The 22,017-nt window shown below is 48.7% G+C and overlaps 2 protein-coding genes across 4 annotated transcripts in view; one reads left to right on the forward strand and one right to left on the reverse strand.

The window, feature by feature from the left end:
• RELA (RELA proto-oncogene, NF-kB subunit) overlaps window positions 1-16,321 on the forward strand; it is a 31,747-nt gene extending 15,426 nt beyond the window's left edge. The window contains exons 2-11 of one of the 2 annotated variants that reach the window (XM_083716294.1): window positions 1,373-1,414; window positions 6,165-6,316; window positions 7,381-7,529; window positions 8,251-8,342; window positions 9,174-9,308; window positions 9,959-10,063; window positions 11,060-11,272; window positions 11,844-11,924; window positions 12,620-12,694; window positions 13,960-16,321. In XM_083716294.1, coding sequence (XP_083572420.1) covers window positions 1,373-1,414; window positions 6,165-6,316; window positions 7,381-7,529; window positions 8,251-8,342; window positions 9,174-9,308; window positions 9,959-10,063; window positions 11,060-11,272; window positions 11,844-11,924; window positions 12,620-12,694; window positions 13,960-14,573 — 1,658 coding nt within the window. In that variant the 3' untranslated portion in view covers window positions 14,574-16,321. Of the gene's footprint in view, window positions 1-1,372; window positions 3,553-4,988; window positions 6,317-7,380; window positions 7,530-8,250; window positions 8,343-9,173; window positions 9,309-9,958; window positions 10,064-11,059; window positions 11,273-11,843; window positions 11,925-12,619; window positions 12,695-13,959 lie in introns of both variants that reach the window. The other variant, XM_083716295.1, reaches the window with a different exon arrangement.
• A 1,768-nt stretch (window positions 16,322-18,089) lies between these two features.
• LOC310833665 (UPF0696 protein C11orf68 homolog) lies at window positions 18,090-22,014 on the reverse strand. 2 transcript variants are annotated; one of them, XM_083716359.1, is made up of 2 exons: window positions 21,711-22,014; window positions 18,090-19,854 (listed from the first exon to the last, which is right to left on the reverse strand). In XM_083716359.1, the coding sequence occupies exon 2, from the start codon at window positions 19,837-19,839 to the stop codon at window positions 19,102-19,104; it is 738 nt and encodes a 245-aa protein (XP_083572485.1). In that variant the 5' UTR covers window positions 19,840-19,854; window positions 21,711-22,014; the 3' UTR covers window positions 18,090-19,101. The 2 variants fall into 2 exon arrangements, with proteins under 2 accessions (XP_083572485.1, XP_083572486.1); XM_083716360.1 differs by having other exon boundaries at window positions 18,090-19,843; window positions 21,701-21,801.
• Window positions 22,015-22,017: the final 3 nt, after the last annotated feature.

A 22,017-nucleotide genomic window follows, 5' to 3' on the forward strand; every position in this document is an offset into this window, starting at 1 on the left:
TTTATCGGATGATGGGAAAATTCCTCAGATACTGAAATGTGTATGTGTGTGTGTGTTGGGGGAACCACAATTGTGGGAGAATTAATTCCCCCCTCCCCAGACTAAAATTAGGTTTGGGGAGAATCTGTTGACTACAACGCGGTCGCCAGTGTGGTGTCAGGTGGCGCCCTTTCAGTCTTTCTCCTGGTGCTCCAAAGCCTCTGAGCATGCACACGGACACACACATGGTATTGTTGACCCTTGGCCATAAGGTAGCGAGCACAGTTACTTTTTAAAGGGGTAAAAAGGGTCCACAGGCCTTAAGCAGGAAGCTGGAAAAGTGACTCTCTTCCCCACTTCCTCTTTCAGCTCTATGTGCTTTTCGAGGTTCAGTGTAAGTCAGCCAGATCCAACTTTTACCCTGATCTCTTGGAAGCTTGAAGTGCACACGTATCTTTTCTTTCCCGTGTTTCGGGAGAAGAGACGCAAAGGGGGTAGCAGCACCCACAGCGCTCGCTTGAAAATCAGAGTGCGCCGACATGGCCTGAAAAAGTTGGCTGCCAGTCAGAGGGTTCCTTTCAAGGAACTTCATTGCAAACAGGGAATAAATGGGAGGCCTCTGTGATCATTTGGAGAGTGGAGGAGAAGCATTCTTATATCCTAATGCCTGCTGGGGAGGTGGACACCGAGCTGATCCTGTTAAGCAAGAGTGCAGGCTTGGGATCATTTCCTTAACTGCATAGTGTCAAGTGATCATGAGCAACACACCTTTTGCTTGGCAGACCGCAGCGGTTGAAGTAACGGCTGAAGTCTTTACAAGGCTAATGCTGGGTGGTCAAGCTGTGTGGAGTTGCTGCCTATGTATGGATTATGTATTGAGTAAGACATGGCATTCAGTTGCTGGTGGAGGGGGGGACTGTAGCTCAGTGGCAGAGCACCTGAACGTCCCTGGTTGAACCCCTAGCATCTCCAAGTACAGCAGACAGGTTCCTGTCTGAAACCCTAGTGGGGAGCCCCTGCTGGTGCAGATGCCATTATTTTTGCCACCATAATATTATCTTTATCATTATCATCATGACTGGAATTCATATCCTTCCTTCTCCACAAGGCTCCAGGGAAGGTCACAACAACATGCAAATACAATTTACAAATGGAAGAACAGGGTGGGTCCTAAAACATACCTCTAATATCAAAGGCCAGGTTAAAGAGTTGTTTCTTCAGCAGGTAACAGCAGCAATACAGTGAAGGTGCCAAGTGTGCTTCCCTGGGGAGGGAATTCTGCAGCTTTAGGGCTGCTGATGGCCTAGTGATCTGACTCTTTAGAAGCAGTTTCCTAGGTTTGTACTTTCCACAGTTATTCATGCTGGTGTTTTCTTTTCTTTCCTTCCTCCAGATCTCCTGCCGTTGTTGTTGCAACATAACTGGGGTCTTCCAGGTAAGTGGCATGTCTTGGTTTCGTGTCGTTGTCATTCATATCACAAATGACAGTATTTCCTGGGAAGTTTTGAATTGGGGAAGGGGGAGGATAGTGCCCCTCAATTTTCCACTTCCTTAATGGAAGGAGATGGGATTTAAGCTTTTCTTAGAACTTATTATTCGTTTCAGAATAACACAACCTGATACCACGCACTTTGCTTATGTTATTTATTTTATTTAAAAGCATTTATAAACTTTATAAAGATCTAAGTTGTAGTGTTGTTTTTGTTTAAGAAAAAATAGAAGCCCTGTGGCACTGAATTTACAAATGTTTATAACCTTTATGTTCTTCCTAAAACAAAAAAGTACCCTAATTTACAGTGATTTTAGATTTTATTAGTATCGTATTGGTATCTTTTGAAGCATTTTGTAAATATGTTCACTACTCGTGGTTTTATGTTTCACCTCAAGGAGTTTTATTTCTGCAAGCAAGAGCAGAAATAGTGTTCCCATTGCAGTGATTTCGAACACTAGTTTCAGAACTGCATTGGCCCCCAAGGGCTGCTTTGAAGGAATCCCATATGAAGGCATGACTTAAGCAAAAAATATTCAGTAACATGCTTTACCAGACTTTTCACCATTTCTTTGTCTGTTAAAATACCAGTGTCGGGCCACCTGTTGCAAGACTTCTTAGACAAACTCAAAAAAGTCAGTTCAGAAAAAAACAGAGGCATGTTCTGAAACACTGAGATTTCCTATATCACTCATTTGAAGTGGTAAAGGGGCTGTCATAAAAAAATATAATAAATGCAGGAGTAGGATTTATGGTGGTGAGAAAGGAAAAATCTTTAATTGCTGGGTGCTGTTGGCACCAGAAATTCAGCGATCCAGCTTTACGCAGTAATATATTTACTCTCCAAGAATCGGAGGATACAGTATTTGTGAATTTCCTCTACTATGAGCTAGATCTTTTTGTCCAGGATCCTATTCTGGGGTTCAGGATCCTGTCCTGGACACTGTACTGCTCCTGAAGCCATGCACACCTTTGGTATATGATTTTTAGCATTCTAAGAGATGGTCCCTCTGTTTCTTTTCCTGCATCCCTTACACCTGGCTGCTGCGGAGACAAAAGCTTTTCTGGCTGTAAAAGATGCCGAGTCAGGAGTTAAAAGTTTTTCCGGGTAGAGAGATAGTGATTGGCTGGGGCGGGGAGTAGTTGTTGGGCATGTATAATTGGTGGTGGTGGAGCTTCTCACATGGGTTGGCTGAGCTGCCTTGTAATGTTGTGGAATGTTGCTCCAGCAGGGCAGGGAACAACTGTTGGAATGCTTGCAGTCGCTGTCTGGCTTCTGTGACGGAAAGGGGCAATGGTCAAGAGACAGACAAAGATGTAAACCTCACCTGGGGTGACTAGAAGAGCAGAAATAAGTTGTGGGCCAAGCTAAGGAGAGCAGGGGCTTATTGGATTTTGAATAAATCAGTTTCTGATTTCTAAGTCCTAATTCACATCTTGGCTGGGAGGTTCTGTGACTGGAGCAGAGAGAAATGACTTCTAGTCCTTGTTTCCTGGCTTCACAGTGTCGGTGGAGGGTGAGGTCATTGATTTCTGGTGGATGTGGATCCTGCTGTACTGCCTCTCCCTGTTGTGGGGATTTCCCCTGTCTTGGGAGAGTTCTCTAGCTTCTCAGGTTGATCCGCCCTGCATTTTAATTCATTTTTTAATAGCCCGGGCGAAGGAGTCTGGCGCAGGTAACACAAGGGTTACTGATTCTGCCAAGCAAAACAGATGGGTCAGGCCACAGTTTTGGAGGGGTGGGGCCTCTGTCCCTGCACAGTGGAAAAGGCAGTTACCATCTGCTGCCAAGCTTGGCTGGACTTTGCTTGTGCCTGTGACTTAATCTAGCAGAAAAAGAAAAAATTCCTGTATTGCTTCAAAGCTTGGATCGGGAAATCCCCAACTTTGGGAGGGGGAGGGGGGAAGTTGACTCCCAGAGGAAACCGTGTGAGAGAACAGGACAGAGTAAAAACAGGGCCCCTTTTGACAAGGGGGGGGGGGAGCAGGAGGGGACACACATAGGCCTGCCCGTGTGACTTTGGGAACATTCCTTTCTCCGTCCAGACAGAAAGTTGGCAGGCAGTTCTTAATTTTCAGGGAAAGTACCTTTTGTTGTTGCTGCAGATCCCAGCAAGGGGCAACTGCATATAGGGGGATTGGAATAAGGTGGAGAGGCTGTTTCTTCTTTCCCTCTTAAATGAAAAGTATTGAGAGTCAGCCGTTCGCAAGGTGTGATGTGTACCTAGGGGCACCTTGCCCACCACCAAGAGGGCTCAGGCTTCTGATAACTCTCGCATTCATTTAAAAACCACTGTATGAAATGCCTCAAAGCAATTTGTTATTAACAATATTTTTTTTAAAATCATATATGAGACGATTCCAAATCCACATTCGAGGGGCGGGGAGCACAAAAGGCTCGTTGAAAAAGGAAAACCTTCAGTGGCGTCAAAAATACAGTGGTACCTTGGGTTAAGTACTTAATTCGTTCCGGAGGTCTGTTCTTAACCTGAAACTGTTCTTAATGTGAAGCCACCAGAGCACAATTTCTGTTCTCATCCTGAAGCAAAGTTCTTAACCCGAGGTACTATTTCTGGGTTAGCAGAGTCTGTAACCTGAAGCGTATGTAACTCGTTACCACTGTATATATTTATCATGAACTTCTGTCCCAAAAGCCATTCCCCTCCGCTCGAATGTTGAATCTAGTTGGGGGAAAGAAAGTCTGTATGCACTGACACAGCTGTTTAGAGCTGACAGCTAGCGCTGGGGTTTGGCTTGGATTAAAGCCCCATCTCTGCTTTTGAATTATGGTGCTGGAGGAGACTCTTGAGAGTCCCATGGACTGCAAGAAGATCAAACCTCTCCATACTGAAGGAAATCAACCCTGAGTGCTCACTGGAAGGACAGATTGTGAAGCTGAGGCTCCAGTACTTTGGCCACCTCATGAGAAGAGAAGACTCCCTGGAGAAGACCCTGATGTTGGGAAAGATGGAGGGCACAAGGAGAAGGGGGCGACAGAGGACGAGATGGTTGGATAGTGTTTTCGAGGTTACCAGCATGAGTTTGACCAAACTGCGGGAGGCAGTGGAGGACAGAGGTGCCTGGCGTTCTCTGGTCCATGGGGTCATGAAGAGTCGGACACGACTAAACGACTAAACAACAACAACAAAAGCCCCATCTCAGCGCTATACATTTTACTCATATTCATTGCATTTATATATCTCCTTTTCTTCAAGGGGGTGTACGTGGTTCTCCCCGTCATTTAATCCTCACAACAGCCCAGTGTGGCAGGTTAGGTACACAGTCATGGCTTTCCCACCCACACCCCACATCCTGAGAATCCTGGGAACTGTAGGTGGTGTTTTTTTTAAGGGTGCTGAAGGTTGTTAGGAGACCCCTGTTTCTCCTCACAGAGCCACAATTCTCTGAATTCCAAGTGAAGAGGGGTTGACTGTCAAGCCATGCTGGGAACTGAACCTCTGGGAGGGAAATAGGGGTCTCCCCATAACTCGTATCCCTCTTAACAAACTACAGTTCCCAGGATTCTTTGGGGGAAGCCGTGTGTGCTTAAAGTGGTATGGTGCTGCTTTAAATGTGTAGTGCAGATGAGGGATAAACCGGAGGTGGGGAAGTTGTTGCTCTCCAGATGTTCCTGGACTAAGGTTCCCATTTCCCCTGACCATTGGGCATGCTGGCCAAGGCTGATGAGAGCTGGAGCCCAGCAATGCCTGGAAAGTCACAGGTTCCCCATCCTTTCTTCAGACCATATTCTGGGGGTCCCAACACCATCTCCCCATTGCGGGATTAAAGCCTGGCGCCAAAGAGAAATTGAATTAACTTGGGAGAGAAGCCTATCATTTTCATTTTAGGAATGGGGTGGCTTTCATTAATAGCTCATTTTTTATTTAGCAAGGTTTCTGTAATATGATAAAAACAGTAGGCGTAATGCAGTTCTCAAAATACAGATAAAATCAACAGGTGTGAGAGCAAATAAACTAACAGTGATAAAATTACATGTCTTAGCAGGCTGTGCTACACAACAAAAACAATTTTAGCCGGTGTTGAAAGCAGTGCAATGCAGGTGCCTGACTAACATTAGTATTATTTGCTATTGATGAGGTGATTATCCCTGAAAGAATCGAAGCACTTGGATTTGTTGGTGTGAGCTCACACCGCCAGAGTTGGTGAGAATCTATGTATAGGGCATTGTATTTTATTATTATTTTTTGTATGTAACTTACCTGTTAGTTAGTGTTTCCCTGTTTTGTGTTTGTAATGCTTGCCCTTGAAAATAAAAAAAAATTGTCTACACACAAACACACAGAGAGAGAGAGAGAGAGAGAGAGAGAGAGAGAGAGAGAGAGAGAGAGAAGCATTTTCCAACTACATCCTGGCTTATTTCAAAAACACACAATAGCCAAGTGTTTCTGGCTTCTGTAGGAGGGTGTCTCTTGATCTCTCCACCTGAGAGTCCTGTTTTAATTGCTGTTTCTGTGGGATTGATTCATTGTGTATTTTAATCTTGGATGCTTTTCATGTTTTGGGGGGGGGTGCGTTCACATTTTCATGTCTGCACACCTGTTTTTTATGCTCTGAAAACCACTTTGAATCCTGTTTTCTCATTGAGTGGTGTATAAATAAAAAACGACAACAATTGGTAGGATTTACTAACAATTTATATAGTACTAATATAGGTGTGTCTTTTGTCTCCCTCCAGACCCTCCCACAAGCAGCACTCCTGTCGTGGAGATAATTGAACAGCCCAAGCAGCGTGGCATGCGTTTCCGCTATCAGTGCGAAGGGCGGTTGGCTGGCTCCATTCCCGGGGAGCGCAGCACAGACACCACCAAGACCCACCCCACCATCAAGGTCAGCCCCACAGCACTTGGGAGTGGGGTGGGGGGTTCTTCTAGAAATAAGTGTTACTTAGAAGTATTTGGGGGGTTGAGGGATTGAAGCAGGGCTTGTATGTGTGGTCATGGGAGTGTGAAATTCAAAATAAAAGGCATCGTTTTAAGGATACAGTCATACCTAGGATTACAGATGCTTCAGATTGCGTTTTTTCGGGTTACCAGAATGGGTTACTTCTGGGTTTCTGCGGTCGTGCAAGCGCAGAAGCACTAAATCGCAACCCGCGCGTGCGCAGACGCGCTGCTGCAGGTTGCAAACACTGCGGGTTGCGAACATGCATCCCACACAGATCACGTTCGCAACCCGAGCATCCACTGTACTTTAATTGCCCTTTGCGGAGGTGAAGCACCTGACACCGACTGGTGTGCTGGCATGGAATGATCATAAACATTCCAGGCTCTTGGTGAAGAAAGAGGTCATGTGTCATTCTGCGGGAGGGTAGGACTCATACCAACGGCTTGCAAGTTTCTAGAATGGAGATTCCAATTAACCATCAGGAAGAACTTTCTGACAGTAAGATCTGTATGGACAATGGAATGGACTCCCTCTGGGAGTTGTGGACTCTCCTTCATTGGAGGTTTTTAAGTGGAGGTTGGATGGCCATCTGTCACATATGATCTAGTTCAGATTCCTGCATTACAGGGGGCTGGACTGGATGACCCTCAGGGGTCCTTTCCAACTCCACAATTCTGTGGTTCTATGACTCTTGGGGGTTTGAGGCAGCCCTACCTGGAGATGCCAGCGGGGATTGAATCATGCAAGGCAGTTGCTGTACCTGCCACTGAGCTACATATCCCCATACGAGCCTACTCTGCAAGGTTACTGTGAACACTGGACTTAAGAGATGCTGAAGCAGCAGCAGCAGCAGCTCTCCAGGGTCTCAGGGGCGCAAGGTGTCTCTCCCAGTCCTTCCTGGGGATGCCATTGGGGATGGAGCCAAGGGCCTCCCACACGCCAAGCAGATGCTCTGCCTCTGAGCTGCAGCCTTTGCCACACATCAGCTCCCCGCCTTTTGCTTTCAGATCCACAACTATACAGGCCCAGGCAAGGTCCGCATTTCGCTGGTCACCAAGGAGGTCCCCTACCGGCCCCACCCGCACGACTTGGTGGGGAAGGACTGCAAAGAAGGCTATTATGAAGCAGAGCTGTCTCCAGAGCGCTCCATCCACAGGTGAGCGGATGTGGGAAGGGGAGAGAGCTGGGTATCTGCCCCCCCCACCCCCGGTCTTTTTCTCTGGCCATTTGGGAGGATGATTTGGGGGTGGGTGTTTATTTATTTGCATCAACCGCTGCGAACAAAAGTGCAAACATAAGCACAACTTGAGGGATGAAGCTGCCAAACTAAATGAACAACTGCAGTGTCTCAGAGAGCATATCTTTGCCCAGCCCTACGCAAAGATGCCTTTGGGCTTGAACCCGGGGCCTTCGGTGTGCAAAGCAGGTGTGCTCACTGCTGAGCTACTGCCCTTCCACGACCACTGCAGCTGCAAAGTCCAAAATAAAAAACTACGCAGGTGAAAACCCAAGAGGAGTAGTTGTGGGCCATGTTTTGATGGCGGCTGCTTGAAGCTCTGCAGGTTTCACTGTCGGCCATTTAACCTTGATCTGCGAGGAGAAAAGTTAGCGTGAAAAGCAGCCAGGCAGCCCAGTGCGAGTGGGGCGCTTGGCTCTTTACACAGGAGTCTGTACAAAGAATAAAGCAAGTTTGATGGGCCAATGTTAAGAGCATCACCATCTCCATGTGAAGGTGGATGATTTGGGGATCTTCCTCGCTGGTGTTTGGGGAAGCAGCCGTGCTTCTCACCCGATGCCTTTCACCTCCTTGTGCCTCCCTCTCCCCCTCCCTCCAAGCTGCACACTGACCTCTGCCTGCTCCATGTGCTCCTTCCCAGCTTCCAGAACTTGGGGATCCAATGCGTGCGGAAACGAGACCTGGACAAGGCCGTGGCCAAGCGGATCGAAACCAACAACAACCCGTTCAATGGTGAGGAGCGCTGTCGGCCGTGACAGTGGTCAAGGGCTTTGTGGGGGGCAGGGGTGTGTTGTTGGAACGTGAGAAGCTGTCTTGGACTAGCTCAGACTATTTCTCCCACCTTCTGTGCATGTGATGACCAGCAATGCTGCTTTGGAGTCTCCAGCAGAGAAGGGCCTTTTTTGCAACCTGCTGTCTCAGAGATGCTGCAATGCCAAGCCCGGGGATGAAATGCGGCCCCCAGGCCTCCTTGTGTGGCTCTTGGGGCTCTCCCTAGACCATGCCCCTCACTCACCCTGATTCACACTGTTCTAGACCAGCTAGAATGTGCCCTTAAACTTTGATAATGCCTCTTGCCAGGATGGAGAGGGGTGTGCAGGTGTGCCTAGAAACTAGCCTTCTGTAGAAATCTAAAATTCACACCTGATGTTCTGCCCACTCTTTTGCTTCTGGCCCTGACAGTCCCTGGCATGTGGCCCCCAGAAGATTGCCCAGGAGGGAATCTGGCCCTCCGGCTGAAAAGGGTTTCCTATCCCTGTAAAAGCAGCAGCTAAGCCCAACCATCGTCAGACATACCAGGGTGCCCTCCAGGCTCAGATTTGCATTCATTGCTCTGTCTGCTACTGGCATGCGGTCCCTGAAATGTTGCGCAGGAGGGAATCTGCACCACAAGCTGAAAACAGTTGACCCACCCCTGTGCTGCCTCATTCTCTTTAATTGTCATTTCCAGGGGTTGAACCATCTAGATACAGGTGCACAATTTTTACTTCCCTTTTCTAAACTTAACTGTATTGTTTATATTTCTTGCTTTCTCTCTCCCTCCCCGCCTGCCCCTGATTCCAGTGTCCATGGAAGAGCTAAAAGGAGACTATGACCTGAACGCGGTTCGGCTCTGTTTCCAGGTGTGGATTCAGGATGCAGGCAGTGGGCGCTTGGTCCAGCTGCCCCTGGCAATCTCACAGCCCATCTATGACAATCGTGAGTGCTAATGGGGGGTGGCTCTGACGCACACCGCTACCTTTATTAGAGAGGGAAGGACCAATCAGGGATGGACAGTGGAGCAGACCCAACACTGATCATTCATTGGTTTTTGATTTTCGCATCCTGCTCTATCTGAGGGTCTCAGAGCAACTTAACAGCAGCTTCTTCATCCAACAAGTAAATAATTCTATCCCTGAGGAAATGGAATGGATGCAGATCAGAGTTAGGTGCACTAACTACTTGATTGAAATTAATGGGGCTTCCGTTAAATCATGATTTGGAAACCCTGGAGAGCTGCTGCCAGTCAGTGCAGGCAGTTCTGAGCTTGATGGACCAATGGTCTGACCAGTATAAGGCAGCTTCAGATGTCTCTTTTCAATTCGGTCCTTTGTTCAGAATCATGAGGACTGGGATATTTATTTTTCAACAAAGGTCCTCAGTGGTGGAGCACCTGTTTGGCATGCAAAAGTTACCCAGTTCAATCCCTGGCATCTCCAGGTAGGCTGCCTGAAACCCTGGAGAGCCACTGCCAGTCAGTGTATTCCGTACTGAGCTAGATGGACCAATGGTCTCCATAACACAGCCTCTTGTATTCCCTCACTGCCACCGAGTCATTAAGATGGCCCCGGCGCCCTCTCTTTCTCCAGGTGCTCCCAACACAGCCGAGTTGAAGATCTGCCGTGTGAACCGCAATTCAGGGAGCTGCCTGGGTGGAGACGAGATCTTCCTCCTCTGTGACAAGGTCCAGAAAGGTAAGAGATGCCTCCCTTTTCAGTGCAGGGTTTTACTTCCATTGGCCACCTTGGGCTTTGGAAGAGATGTAGAGGTCAAGCCTTGGAAGAGGCTGCAAAGGACTTCTGGACAACAGCAGCAAGAGTTCAACTTTTCATGTGTGCTTTCCTTTCATGGTGTTGTTGTTGTTGTTTTGTTGTTGCTGTTGCTGTTCTTATTCTTAAGGCAGTTTTTAGTGTAGTGGGGAAAACTCAGAAAGCCCTTCCAGCCACATCTTTGCTCATAACAATGACCGAAACCATCTCTAAAGCCTCCTGTGTCTGCCAACCCTTTTAAAATCCTCCCTAACTTATGCATTTTTAAATGCAGGCTCACTATAGTCACCATGTGGCCAAACTGACCTCTTTGCTTCCAGCACTGTTTGCCCACTTCAGTCCTGGGCTTTTCTGAGAGGTTTGCCCTGATGTCACAGCATCTCGCCCAATGGCAGGCAACTTCAAGGAGTCAGCTGATATGTTCAAAATGTTAAAAAGTCTTCCACATTTTGTTTGGTGTGTGTATATGGGTATTTTGGCCTGTTGCCTTCAAAAAGTGCTGTTGGCCATTTCTCAGTTTGGGAACAGGAGATGATTCCACATTTGTGGTGAAAGGAAATAAGACCAGGTGTTGGTATTTCCCATTTTGTTCTTTCCCCCACCCTTCACACCAGCAAGGGGTAGCAACAACCACCAACCTGGATGGCTTTAAAAGAGGGTGAGACTTGGTTCACCCTCCACTGTTGGAGGCAGATTGCTTCTGAGTACCAGTTGCCAGAAATCACAATTGGGGAGAACACTGTTGCATTTGGGACTTGCTTTCAGGCTTCCTATTGGAGCACCAGGCCGGCCACTGTGAGAACAGGATGCTGGACTAGATGGGCCATTGGCCTGATCCAGTTTCAGGACTCTCCTTGTGTTCTTACGTTCTCAGTGAGTCTGAACCCCTCAATCCTCCTCCCCCCCTCGCTTCCTTTGCAGAGGACATCGAAGTCCGCTTCTTCAAGGACTCTTGGGAGGCAAAGGGCTCCTTCTCCCAAGCCGACGTCCATCGCCAAGTGGCCATCGTCTTCAAGACCCCGCCGTACATGGACCAAACCCTTCGGGAGCCGGTGACAGTCCAGATGCAGCTGCGTCGCCCATCCGACAAGGAAGTCAGTGGGCCCATGGAGTTCCGTTATCTTCCTGATGAAGGTATGTCCTCTCTTGCATGCTCTGGTTCTAAGCTCTATGAGTTTAGGGTCAAAGCTTTCAGCTGTGAGCCAGCTCAGAAACGCAGATGTATGTCAGGTGCCAAAGGGCTCCCTGAATCAGGGTTACAGTTGCCAAAACAGAATGCCTAGTTTTCATTTTGGGGCCCAGTGGCTCAAAAGACATACTTTTAAATGTGAATTTTTGCTTCCTGAAATAAAGTTCTGATTGCGCAGATGAAATACCACAGAGAGCATTTGAAAGGGTGTGTTGCTAGTGTGTGAAAGCAGGCAAGATCCAAGGATCCCCAGGGATGCGCCTCCAGGTGGTGGAGACGTCAGGTACCGTCCTGGCACCCGGGCATCTTCACTTGCTCACAAGTGGCCAAAAGTCAGGTGTGAAATGCGCCCAGTGCCTGGCGAATTTCAAACGCCGCTGTGAGTGTGCAGGCGTGATTCCCTGTCTCCAGCTCTCCTGTTACTCAGTCATTGCCTATGATTGGAGAGTACATTATCAGCTCCCTTTCAAAGCAAATGTGTCCTTATTCTCCCCCCCCCCCTTTCCTTTTGGACAGGTGACTTCAATCGTATTGACGAGAAACGCAAACGGACTCTTGGCACCTTCAAGAACTTTGTTCAGAAAACACCCTTTGCAGGTAGGCCTCGAGTTAGAGGGGTAAAAGAAAAGGGTGGTGTGGCTGGTTGAAGAACCTTCAAGGGGGTGAGACATTGGCGACTGGGCCCCATTTGGGACTGTTGGGGCAGAAGGCAGGGAGACCAACAGGAAAACAGAGCCCAGAACCCATGGCAGGTGGAGCCTACTCCTCCTAGTTTTGTCCCCATCCTCCTCCTCTAACCAAGTTCTGCAAGAGCAGGGCTGTGGAGGAATATCCCAGCAGGCAGAGCCACCCTGTGAGTTGCCTGCAAGTAAAAAGGCAGGCAGATGGAATGGCTGAGGCTGAGGGGGCCATGCCCTGCTCTTCTTAGTACACTGGCCTCCAACAGAGAGGAGCACAGGAGGTGGAATACCTTAGAATCTCATGAGACCTGGGTTTGATGTTGCAGGGGGGATACTGCTTCCTCTGTAGCTCAGTAAATAAGAGCTCACACTTTCCATACAGGTTCAATCCCTGGCATCTCCGTTTAGGAGGATCAGGAAGCAGGTGATGGGGAAGGAACCCCCCCTCCCTCTGCCAGTCAGAGCAGGCAATACTAAGCAAGACAGACAAAGAGTCTCCCTCACGGTGAAGGTTCTTCCGGTGTCCATACATGGGGGGGGAGGGGGTTGAAGCCTTGCTGGGCTCTTGGGAGGATTTTGCATGTTCTGACCCCTTCTGTTCCCTCCCAACAGTCGGAGCTGCAGAACCTCGCTCCCAGCGCCGCATTGCTGTTCCCAAACATGGCCTGGCCCGGCCCAACATCAGCGGTGAGGAATGCCTAACCTTTCCTTTCATGTAACCCTTCTGTCAAGTTAACAGCTTGCTTACGAGGAAAATTGGTCTGGCTGGGAATCTTGTCCCATGACATCAATATGGACTAGCAGCTTAGGAGTTGTATATGTTCTGTTCAAACTGTTGGTTGGCATTCAGCTCCTGTCCACCCTTCCCCCCGCTTAAAGGAGAAGGGAAAGGGGCTTTTTAAACCTGTGCTCATTGGCAGACGGGTGGAGATTAAATCCTGCTACCTAGGCTGCAAGATCCTGAGAACAGGGCAGTGCACCCAAAGCAGGATTGAACCCTGTCCTCCAACCCAGCAGCTGGCATCACCAGTGGTGTCAGTGGGTGTGATGGGCCAAATTGGACCCCATGGCAGGCCGAGATTGACTCGTGGTCTGAAGGCTCCCCACCCTTGCTCTAAGCTATTTATATTCTGTGCTTTCAAAAGAAAAACATGTAACACAATCTGGCAATTTCCCCCATTGAATGATGATTGGAACTGTTGCTGGGTGAGGGGGCACAGAGCATCTGCCTTGCATGCAGAAGGTCCCAGGTTCAATCTCCAATGGCGTCTCCAGGTGGGCCTGGGAAAGACTCCCTGCCTAAAACCCTGGAGAACTGCTGCTGCCAGTCAGAGTGTAGACAGTACTGAGTGAGAAGGGCCCCAGTGAATCTGGCTCAGCAGAAGGCAGCTTCCTATTGGCTTGCTTCTAGGATTTCACTAGGAAACATACACTTATAAAGTCCACAATCACAGCATTTAAAACTAGAAACTTGTTGGCAAGTTGTTGTTGTTTTTGAAAGAGAGAAAGAAAATGCCACATCTGAGTGGATGTTGCAGCACTGGCTCCCAGCAAAATTGGGAGCCACTCTTGGGAATACACTTCTTCCCTCCCTTTCCCTTAACACAGTATTTCCCAAACTTGGGTCTCCATCGGTTATTGGACTACAACTCCCATCATCCCTAGCTGGCAAGACCAGTGGTCAGGGATGATGAGAATTGTAGTCTGGAAACTCAAGTTTGGGAAACTCTGCCTTAATACATGCTAGGTGTTTGCATTGGTGCCGAGGTTGCTTCTTGGTTTCCAAGCCATGGCTGGTGGGCAGATCCTACACCAGCTCTGAGATCCTCTGGCCGGTAAACCCTGGCCAGCTGGGAGTCCAGGAAGGTCAGGAGCCCTGGCGCTTCTCTCGCTGATGCAAGAGTGCTGATGTGTCCTTTGTCATCATCTCCTCTCTCTGATCTTCCTTGCAGGTGTCCCAGGAATCATGGGAGCATCAGGGCAAACCCCACTGCCCACCTCCAAACCCCAGGCCATGGTGCACCCTTCTCCCGCCTACTTCACGGGGCCCAGCCATGCCCCACTTCCAGCGGCGGCTCCTCCTCCGACCGCAGCTGCACAGTCCAGCTTCAGCACGGTGAACATGGAAGATCTGTCGGGCCTGGGCGTGAGCCATCGGGTCCAGCCCTCTGAGTCGGAGGCCGAAGCCAGCATTGCAGACGCCTTCCTGCACCTCCACTTCGAAGGGGCGGATGCTGGGGGCATGGAGCTTGGGGGGATCCTGGATGATGCTCCTTACACCAGCCTGGAGGGGATTAACACAGCCGAGTTCTGCCAGCTCCTCACAGAAGGGGCCGCCCAGCAAGCACTCCAGGACAACCAAGGCACTCTGCTGACCTATCCAGAGTCGATCAGCCGCCTGGTGTCCCAGCGGAGAGCCCAAGGGGAGCCCAGTGGAGGGGGCGGTGGCGGCGGCTCAGGTGCCAGCTGCTACAATGGCCTTCCGGGGGCCCTTCCTGCTGAGGAAAGCTTTTCCTCCATGGTAGATTTTGACTTGAACTCTCTTCTGAACCAGCTGAACTCATAAGGGTGGAGTCACAGGACCACCAGCTTCTGTCCCTGGGCTCCAGATCCCGGGTGGCCACTCTTTGTTTGCGTAGACTTTGCCAACTTAACTCTCTCCCTCTCTGGTGGTCCCCCCCCCCCCCGCTGGATGGACTATCCTTCAAGGATGTATTTGGGTGGGGGCAACCTCTAGGTTCTTGGAACATGAGGTTTTTATAGGCCTGGACCATTGCTTTTAGGCAGAGGCGAGGTCTCTTTCCTCCCCGCCACCAGTGAAGTGGGCGTTGTACATTTGATAACACGGCGGAGCCAGTTCTCGCTTCCCTACTGAAGGCTTGTTTTCCTTCCAGAACTATGGAGCTGTGTGTGTTTTTGACTGTTTGAAGGGGAAGAATCTCTCCTCCTTCCCATGGTTGCCTTCTGAAAACTCGCCAGCCAGCACCTTCTCCTCCTCATGCCAAACAAAACATTATTAAGGGGGAGCGGAAGCTCAGAAGCTTTAAAGAACTGTGCCAGCAAGCAAAAAAAAAATCAGCAGGTCAAACCTGTTTCTAACCTTTTTATGAAAAGCCACACAGTTCTAAATGCTACAGTAGCTGTACCAGGATATTTTAAAAGCAAAGCTACTTCTGTACTGTTTCCGGAGTGCCTTAAAGCATTGCCCAAGGTTCTTCTGGTGGGTGAGGCCTTCCTGGTGAAACCCTACAGCCATCTCCAGGGCCGTGAGGGTTTGTCCCTTCTACCCATGTTTGAAGACGTGGGAAGAGTTGGAATCGTTTGTTGGTCCTTTGCTGTAGAAGGAATAGCTTAACTCTATCAGGCTGTTGTGGGTATACAGACATGGGACTTGTGGTGGCAAAACACAGGCTATTTTTCAACCTTGGTGTCCTTGGCCTTAACTGGGGATTTGTGTCAGTCTCTGTGGCACGCACACAGGACTTCTTCCTCTTAAGATAAGGGTTTTTTTTAAAGCCAGAAAGAGCAACAAGGCTGTGAGGGGTAAGCCAGCCTCGTGGATGAAAGGGATGCAGACCCAGTCATTCTGCTCTAGGCCTCCACCTTGCCTGCCAGTGGCGGGGGGTGGGGGGGATAAAACAATGGGAAATCGCATGAGGATGTGGGCGGCGACGTCTTTTTCCGTACTGAAGCCAACTCTGAGCCTTTCCGCTCAGAAAATATGCCGTTACTATAAGGGGGTGCAATGGGACATTTGGTGCCTTTCTGTTGCAGGCTTTGTTTGGCCCTAGCCTTGCTCAGTTTCCTCTTAGGGTGAGGGCTTGAGACCCTCCATGTGAACCCAGTGCCTGCCAGCCCCCAAATCATGCCACCCCTCCAAAGAAAAGCAAGACAGTTTAGGCCACGTAGAGGGAAAACAAGCTAGCAGGAAGCAGGATAATCTTACCCTTCCTCAGTGGGAAGACAGACCAAAAGCCTCAGATGGCTGAACTCAGACACAAGGTCTAAAACGGAAGAGAGATCCAGTTATCCCAGGTTAGGATGCCTGCTGCCAACAGGGTCTGGTGGGGAAAGCAGCTGCCAAGCCAGCAGGGGCAGCCAAGGTTATGTCCAGGGTGGGGGTGGGATTGCGCCTTGTTTTTTAAATACTATTTGCTGCATTTTTTAAGGGTGGGTGGGTGTGTCAAGATAGTTAACCACTTAAGTGCTGTTATTGGTCCACAGTTGTCTCACTCTTCTTTTTTTGTTATCTGATGTGGCAATTCTTGCTTTCTTCTTCCTATAGCAGGTTCCTAAAAATAAACTGAAGCCTCAGCCTGGCAGTTTTCTTTTTATCGTGGAATTGGGGTGTGGTTTCCATAAGGACTTGTGGAAGGAAGATCTGGAAACTGTGGCCTTAATTTGCAGGCAATGCCACCTCAAACCAGTATTGGTATTCTCCCCACCCCCACCCCAGTCACATAAAATCCAGAAGCCGTGGGGACTATTCGGTTCTTAAAGGGGCAAATTGGGAGCCTTCCCCCAGGAAGCTGTCATGTCCCATCACTCCTGACCATTGACTATGTTGACTGGTGCCGATGGGAATTACAATCCAAAACATCTTATCTGGTAGGCATGGATAAACCCTATTGTGCTGCTTTTTAAAACAAAAAACAGCTTAGTAATGCCTTATTTTTTCTCGCTTCCTGGGCTTGGTATTACTGCACACCAAAGGAACACTGGAGCATAGGTGTGCACACCGTATAGGTGTGCCTGTTTTCTTTCAGGTTGTATAATTTATTGTGATGTTCGGATTTTTTCATTTTGGCTTTGCTGGTGCGAAGAGTGTTACATTAAGCACCCAACCTCTTTGCATCTTGCTCAGCCAGCCTTCCTGGCTCCTAGGCTTCTCCCTCCCGTTTCCCAGCTGATCAGAATATTTTTGTTTAATGGAAAGAGCTTCTGGAACCAAAGCCATTTTCTTTTATTACTTTTGCCTGCACTCCCATAGAATTATGACACTTATGAACCCTTATCTAGCTTTTCTTCCAAAACATTAAATAAGATATCCCTATCCACATGTACAATTTGCATGAATCAAGCAGGGAAGTAGAAGGTGCGGTTTATACATGCATCATGCTCTTTCCCTAAGCCCAGGCGTGGGACAACTTAGGGCTCTCTAGATATTGCTGGACCCCCAGTTCCCACTTTCCCTGGGCTTCTTTGGCCATGCTGTCTGGGGTTGATGGCAGCCATGTGCCCCTGAAACAACCTTACATTTGTATCTTGAAGGGGAGAAGCTTCACACAAAAATCCCCAAACAAACTGCCCTCAGTTAGAAAGGCTGCCTGAAATGGTAGTTGCATGCACAAGCTAGAAAGCAAATTCTGACTACTGGACAGCTGCTGCACATGCCGGTAATTCATTTTGTGGTACGACTGGTTATTTGAAGAGCACGGACAGGGTTCACCATAGTGCAAGAATGTTCAGGTCCTTCCTTCAGTTCCCGTAATGCAGAAACATAGGAAGTTGCCTTATACTGTGTCAGAACAATGATTCCTCTTTCAGTACTGTTTACACTGACTGGCAGCAGCTCTTTGGGCTTTGAGTCAAGGGACATTGCCAGCTCCAGTTGGAGATGTCATTGGCGACTGAATCTACTGCTAAGCCACAGCCCTTCCCCTCTCAAGGATAAGCATACTTAGTCTGCATAATAAGGTTGCCATATTTCAAAAAGTTAAAATCCAGACAAAAAGTTGAGGTGTTTGTTTTGCAAAATCTAAAAAATGGAAGTTGAGCTTTTTGGGGGGAATTCACCATAATATTGACTTCCGGCATGAGCTGCCATATGTCCGGGTTTTCCAGGACAATTTCAGCCATTTCCACCCAGACACTGCTTCTGACTGCCGTATTCTGGCCATGTCTGGCAAATTCCAGACCTATGGCAACCCTAGTATAGAAGCCTCTTTAAAAATTCAAAGTTTCCTGAGTAGGAACTAGCTTTAAACTGCAAGTGAGGCAATTCAAAGACTGGTGCCAGCTGGCCTCTTCCATTTCCATTCTCTCTTCCCACACACCCTCCTGGCAATAAACATTCAGCAAGAAGACTAAATCACTTTATTTTTTAAAAACCTATTTTACAGGTAGGCAAGTGCTGCTGAATCAAATTTATTTTCCACAGCCTCAAGAGGAAAGAAATGTTGAGAGACATTCCCTTAAATGAGTAAAACTTGTTCTCCCAACACATTTTGTTGGGATAGTGTCTATGTTTAGCTCCTCTTTCAAAACTACACAGCACCTCCCTGGTGAACCATTAGTAGTTTCTGATGAAAAACTTCCCAAGAAACTACTTTTCCCAGGCATTATGGCAGGCCTGGGGAACCTGTGGCAAAATTAGATGAAACTGTTGGAAGCAAGAATATCCAAACTTTTGTGTTTTACAGAACTCCCCATAGTCTGCTTAGATTATTCTACAAGATGGGAATGTTTTGCATTGTTAGAAAGTATGCCGCCTCTTAGCACAGAGGTAGCCAAACCCTCCAGGTGTTTTAGACTAAAACTCCCATCAGCCTCACTCAACATGGTGAATGGTCAAGGATGCTGGGAGTTGCAGACCAAAGCATTTGGAAGACACCATGTTGGGTATTCATATCCTAAACATGCAAGGATTTGTCAAATAAGAGATGATTTGACTTGCCACCCCCTTTTTTTTTTGACTGCTACAGCAATCTTTATGACCTGTCATGAAATGGGAGTGTGTGCATTTATTTTGATACCCAAAGTCACTGGGGAAGGGGATATGAAAGCATACGCACAGGCAACTGAGGAAGAAGTGCAGTGATGCACTCCTGGTAAGAAGTTCTTGAAAACAAGGAAGGCAGCACACTCCATTGAAAGAAAAATTCAGGTGTCCTTAATTGTGGCTGCAGGAAGACCAATGCAGGCAGCTGCTACCCAGTGCTGAAATCCTGCCTCCAGCATCCCTGCCGGCCTGTGCTTGGCAACTGTAATGTGGTCTCTCTGAGGGGGAGCGAAAGGGGAGGGGCACTGGGACTTGTAGCTCCCAGCCACAACACCATTCCCCTGGAAGGGCCACACATCCAAAGGAACACGTTTTAAGTCACTTCCATGTTGTTCACTTTGTTGGTGATGCGCGAACGCCGAGGGATACATTCCAAATCAAACTTACTTTCGTAGATGGTGGGGCAAAGGTGCCAGCGGTTGTCTCGGTAGATGCCCAAGTAGGTATAAACATCAGGCTTGTAGGACAACAAGCATTTGACCCCTGTGGTGCGGATCACAGCATCAGCCACCAGCACCTGCTCCTCATTTGTGAAGTCGTCTGTGTATACACAGATGACCTGCTTGCGCTCCGAGTCGGGGCAGCAGGGGCTGACCTTGGCCACGCCAATGCGCCCATCGAGCACCGCACGGGCAATGCCACACCAGGCATGGTCCACCTTGAAGCCACTATCCAGGTGCATGAGCCACTTCCCAGTCAGCACTCGCCGGTTCAGCGCCAGCTCCTTGACCATGTCGAAGGTGATGTGGCGCCCGCTGGCTTGCAGCAGCTCCCAGTCCTCCTGCAGCCCTACCACATCACCAGATTCAGGACAGAAACGGGGCCCATACACTGCTATCCAACCCACCGGCTCAGCATTGCACTCGGGGTCACCAAACCGGGACACACGGGACGGTTGGTAGGTCTGCAGCCACTCCTCGAATTCGGCCCGGGGAGTCTTGCGAGCATCAAAAACTACCCAGGGGTCCATATCTGCCGCCATGGACTCAGCAGCCAGCTGCTCTGCTGCAAAAGCAGCTTCCTTCCCTGTCTTATCATCCTGGCTGGACATGGCACTGCAGGGCACCTGACAAAGAAGGAGAGGGCAAAGCAAAATGTAATAAGCAAGAGGCAGCCTGCCTGGTCCCTGCTGTCATATATCCTAGCTTGCAATGTTTCCTTCCTTCATACAACTAGTCAAGAAGGCAAATTCTCTACACAGTCCCATTTTACAGATTAGAGATTTGAGGCCAAGCCTCACTCGCCCTGAGGTCATTACCAAACGTGTCCAGTAACTATTTATCTGTAACTGTAACCCAGCTTGGAATTTATAAAACAGGAATTCCAGAGTGAGCAGTAGCAACTGAAGTTCACCATCACACATACTTTTCTTTTTTTAGTTACTCAAAACTGCTGAGCAGTATGGTGCAGAACACTAGCCTTGGATGTGAGACCTGGCTGCAAACCCCAGCTCAGCAGGCAGCCTTCTACATAAAGTTACTAGCTCTCTACTTGATCAGCCTCAAAACCTTGTTGCAAGGATAACAGAAGAGCAACATGTACTAGAAGAAGGGAGAGGTGCATGTCTGAAACACTGAAGAGCCTCTGCCAGTCAATTTAAATAATACTGAGCTAGATGCACCAAGGGTCTAACTCAGTATAAGGCAGCTTCCTACATTCCAACCACAATACGTTCCAAGTAGTAAAAATGGAATACAAATAGTTAAACGTTTTGTACACACACACACGCAACAATTTCAAGCACTACACACCAAGGGTTGGATCCAGGCTTAGTCACTGAATTCAGTAAAGTTTAAGTTAGTAATGACTTAACATTATCAATGTAAAAGCATCAGTATAGTTTAATGCATGGTATAGTTTAATGCTGACTCCCTGGAGAAGACCCTGATGTTGGGAAAGATGGAGGGCACAAGGAGAAGGGGACGGCAGAGGACGAGATGGTTGGATAGTGTTTTCGAGGTTACCAGCATGAGTTTGACCAAACTGCGGAAGGCAGTGGAGGACAGAGGTGCCTGGCGTTCTCTGGTCCATGGAGTCACGAAGAGTCGGACACGACTAAACGACTAAACAACAACAACAGGGTAGCTCAGGCCCAGCAGCCAAATGCAGCCTTCCAGGCTTGGCTATCTGGCCCTCTGATCTATTCCCCAATCCAGACCCTTCACTCAACCCGCTTCTCACTACAAACGTTTCTGTCTGGATTTCGGGCTTTCAAATTTTAGTAGCGCCCTGTGAGGTGCCAAAATGTGGTGCATATCCCTGGCACTCAACTTCATTCTACTTAAGTGTTGTGGCTGCCCTCACAGCTCGGTGCCAGTGCAGGCAAACCTGCTCCCCTAAATCTGCCTCTGCAAGATGGGATGTGCTTTTGAACTGCTTGTCTGGATGGAAGATGGGCGGAGGGGTGTGCGACTAGCCTACTGTGCAAAGGTAAACTCTGCATTTCAGCCCACATTTGCCTCTGGCTTTGCTCATCATTGCCATGTGGCCCAGAAAGGAACGTGACCCCTTTAGCTGCTGATAAAGGTTTCCCACCCCTGCCTTTAAGACATATTTACCATTTACCAAGGCAACACTAACTGCAGCAACGCAAAGGTGCTCCAAAGACATTTTTAATTGTGGAGGGGAACCTACAAAAAATAACCACATGCAGACCTACGCAGCTCCTCACTTAGGGGCCGTTTTAGGCAGCATTAAATTTTAGTCTAAGGAAGGAATAGCAATAAGCTGGTTGCAGAAGGAGCGTGGCTGTTAAAAACAACAACACTGCAGTGACTAAAGAAATTGCCAGTGTCAGTTGGTGTGTTAAGAAGTCGCCCAAAGGAGCTTATGGAAAGGGTGGGGAGTATGCCAAAAATAAAAATTAAGCAAGACCCATCCAGGAAGTTTTCCCCTCGCTTAGGGCTGATAACACTGGCCTACCTTGCAGGGCTGCTCAGTGCAACAAGAAGCTTAATGGAGGCGAAGCATTCCGAGCACCGTAAAGCAAACCGTTACTGGCAATGACTGCAGTGAGCGGCAGGCGTTGGAATAAACAGGCAAACGGGAGCCCCCTCCATTCTCTGGCCCTCCCCGGCGAGACAGAGGAGCGCGAGAGAGCGGGTCTCTCCTGGCCCCTCCAGAGAAGCCGCCGCCGGAGCCCCTTTCGCAGCAGCCCCGCCTGGAGTGGCGTTGCCTTACCAACTGCCTGGCGTAGGCGGCACAGCCCGGAAGTTATGCGGAGAATGCA

This window comes from Podarcis gaigeae (genome assembly GCF_964106915.1).
Source record: "Podarcis gaigeae genome assembly, chromosome: 16".
In the NCBI taxonomy this organism is placed as follows: Eukaryota; Metazoa; Chordata; class Lepidosauria; order Squamata; family Lacertidae; genus Podarcis; species Podarcis gaigeae.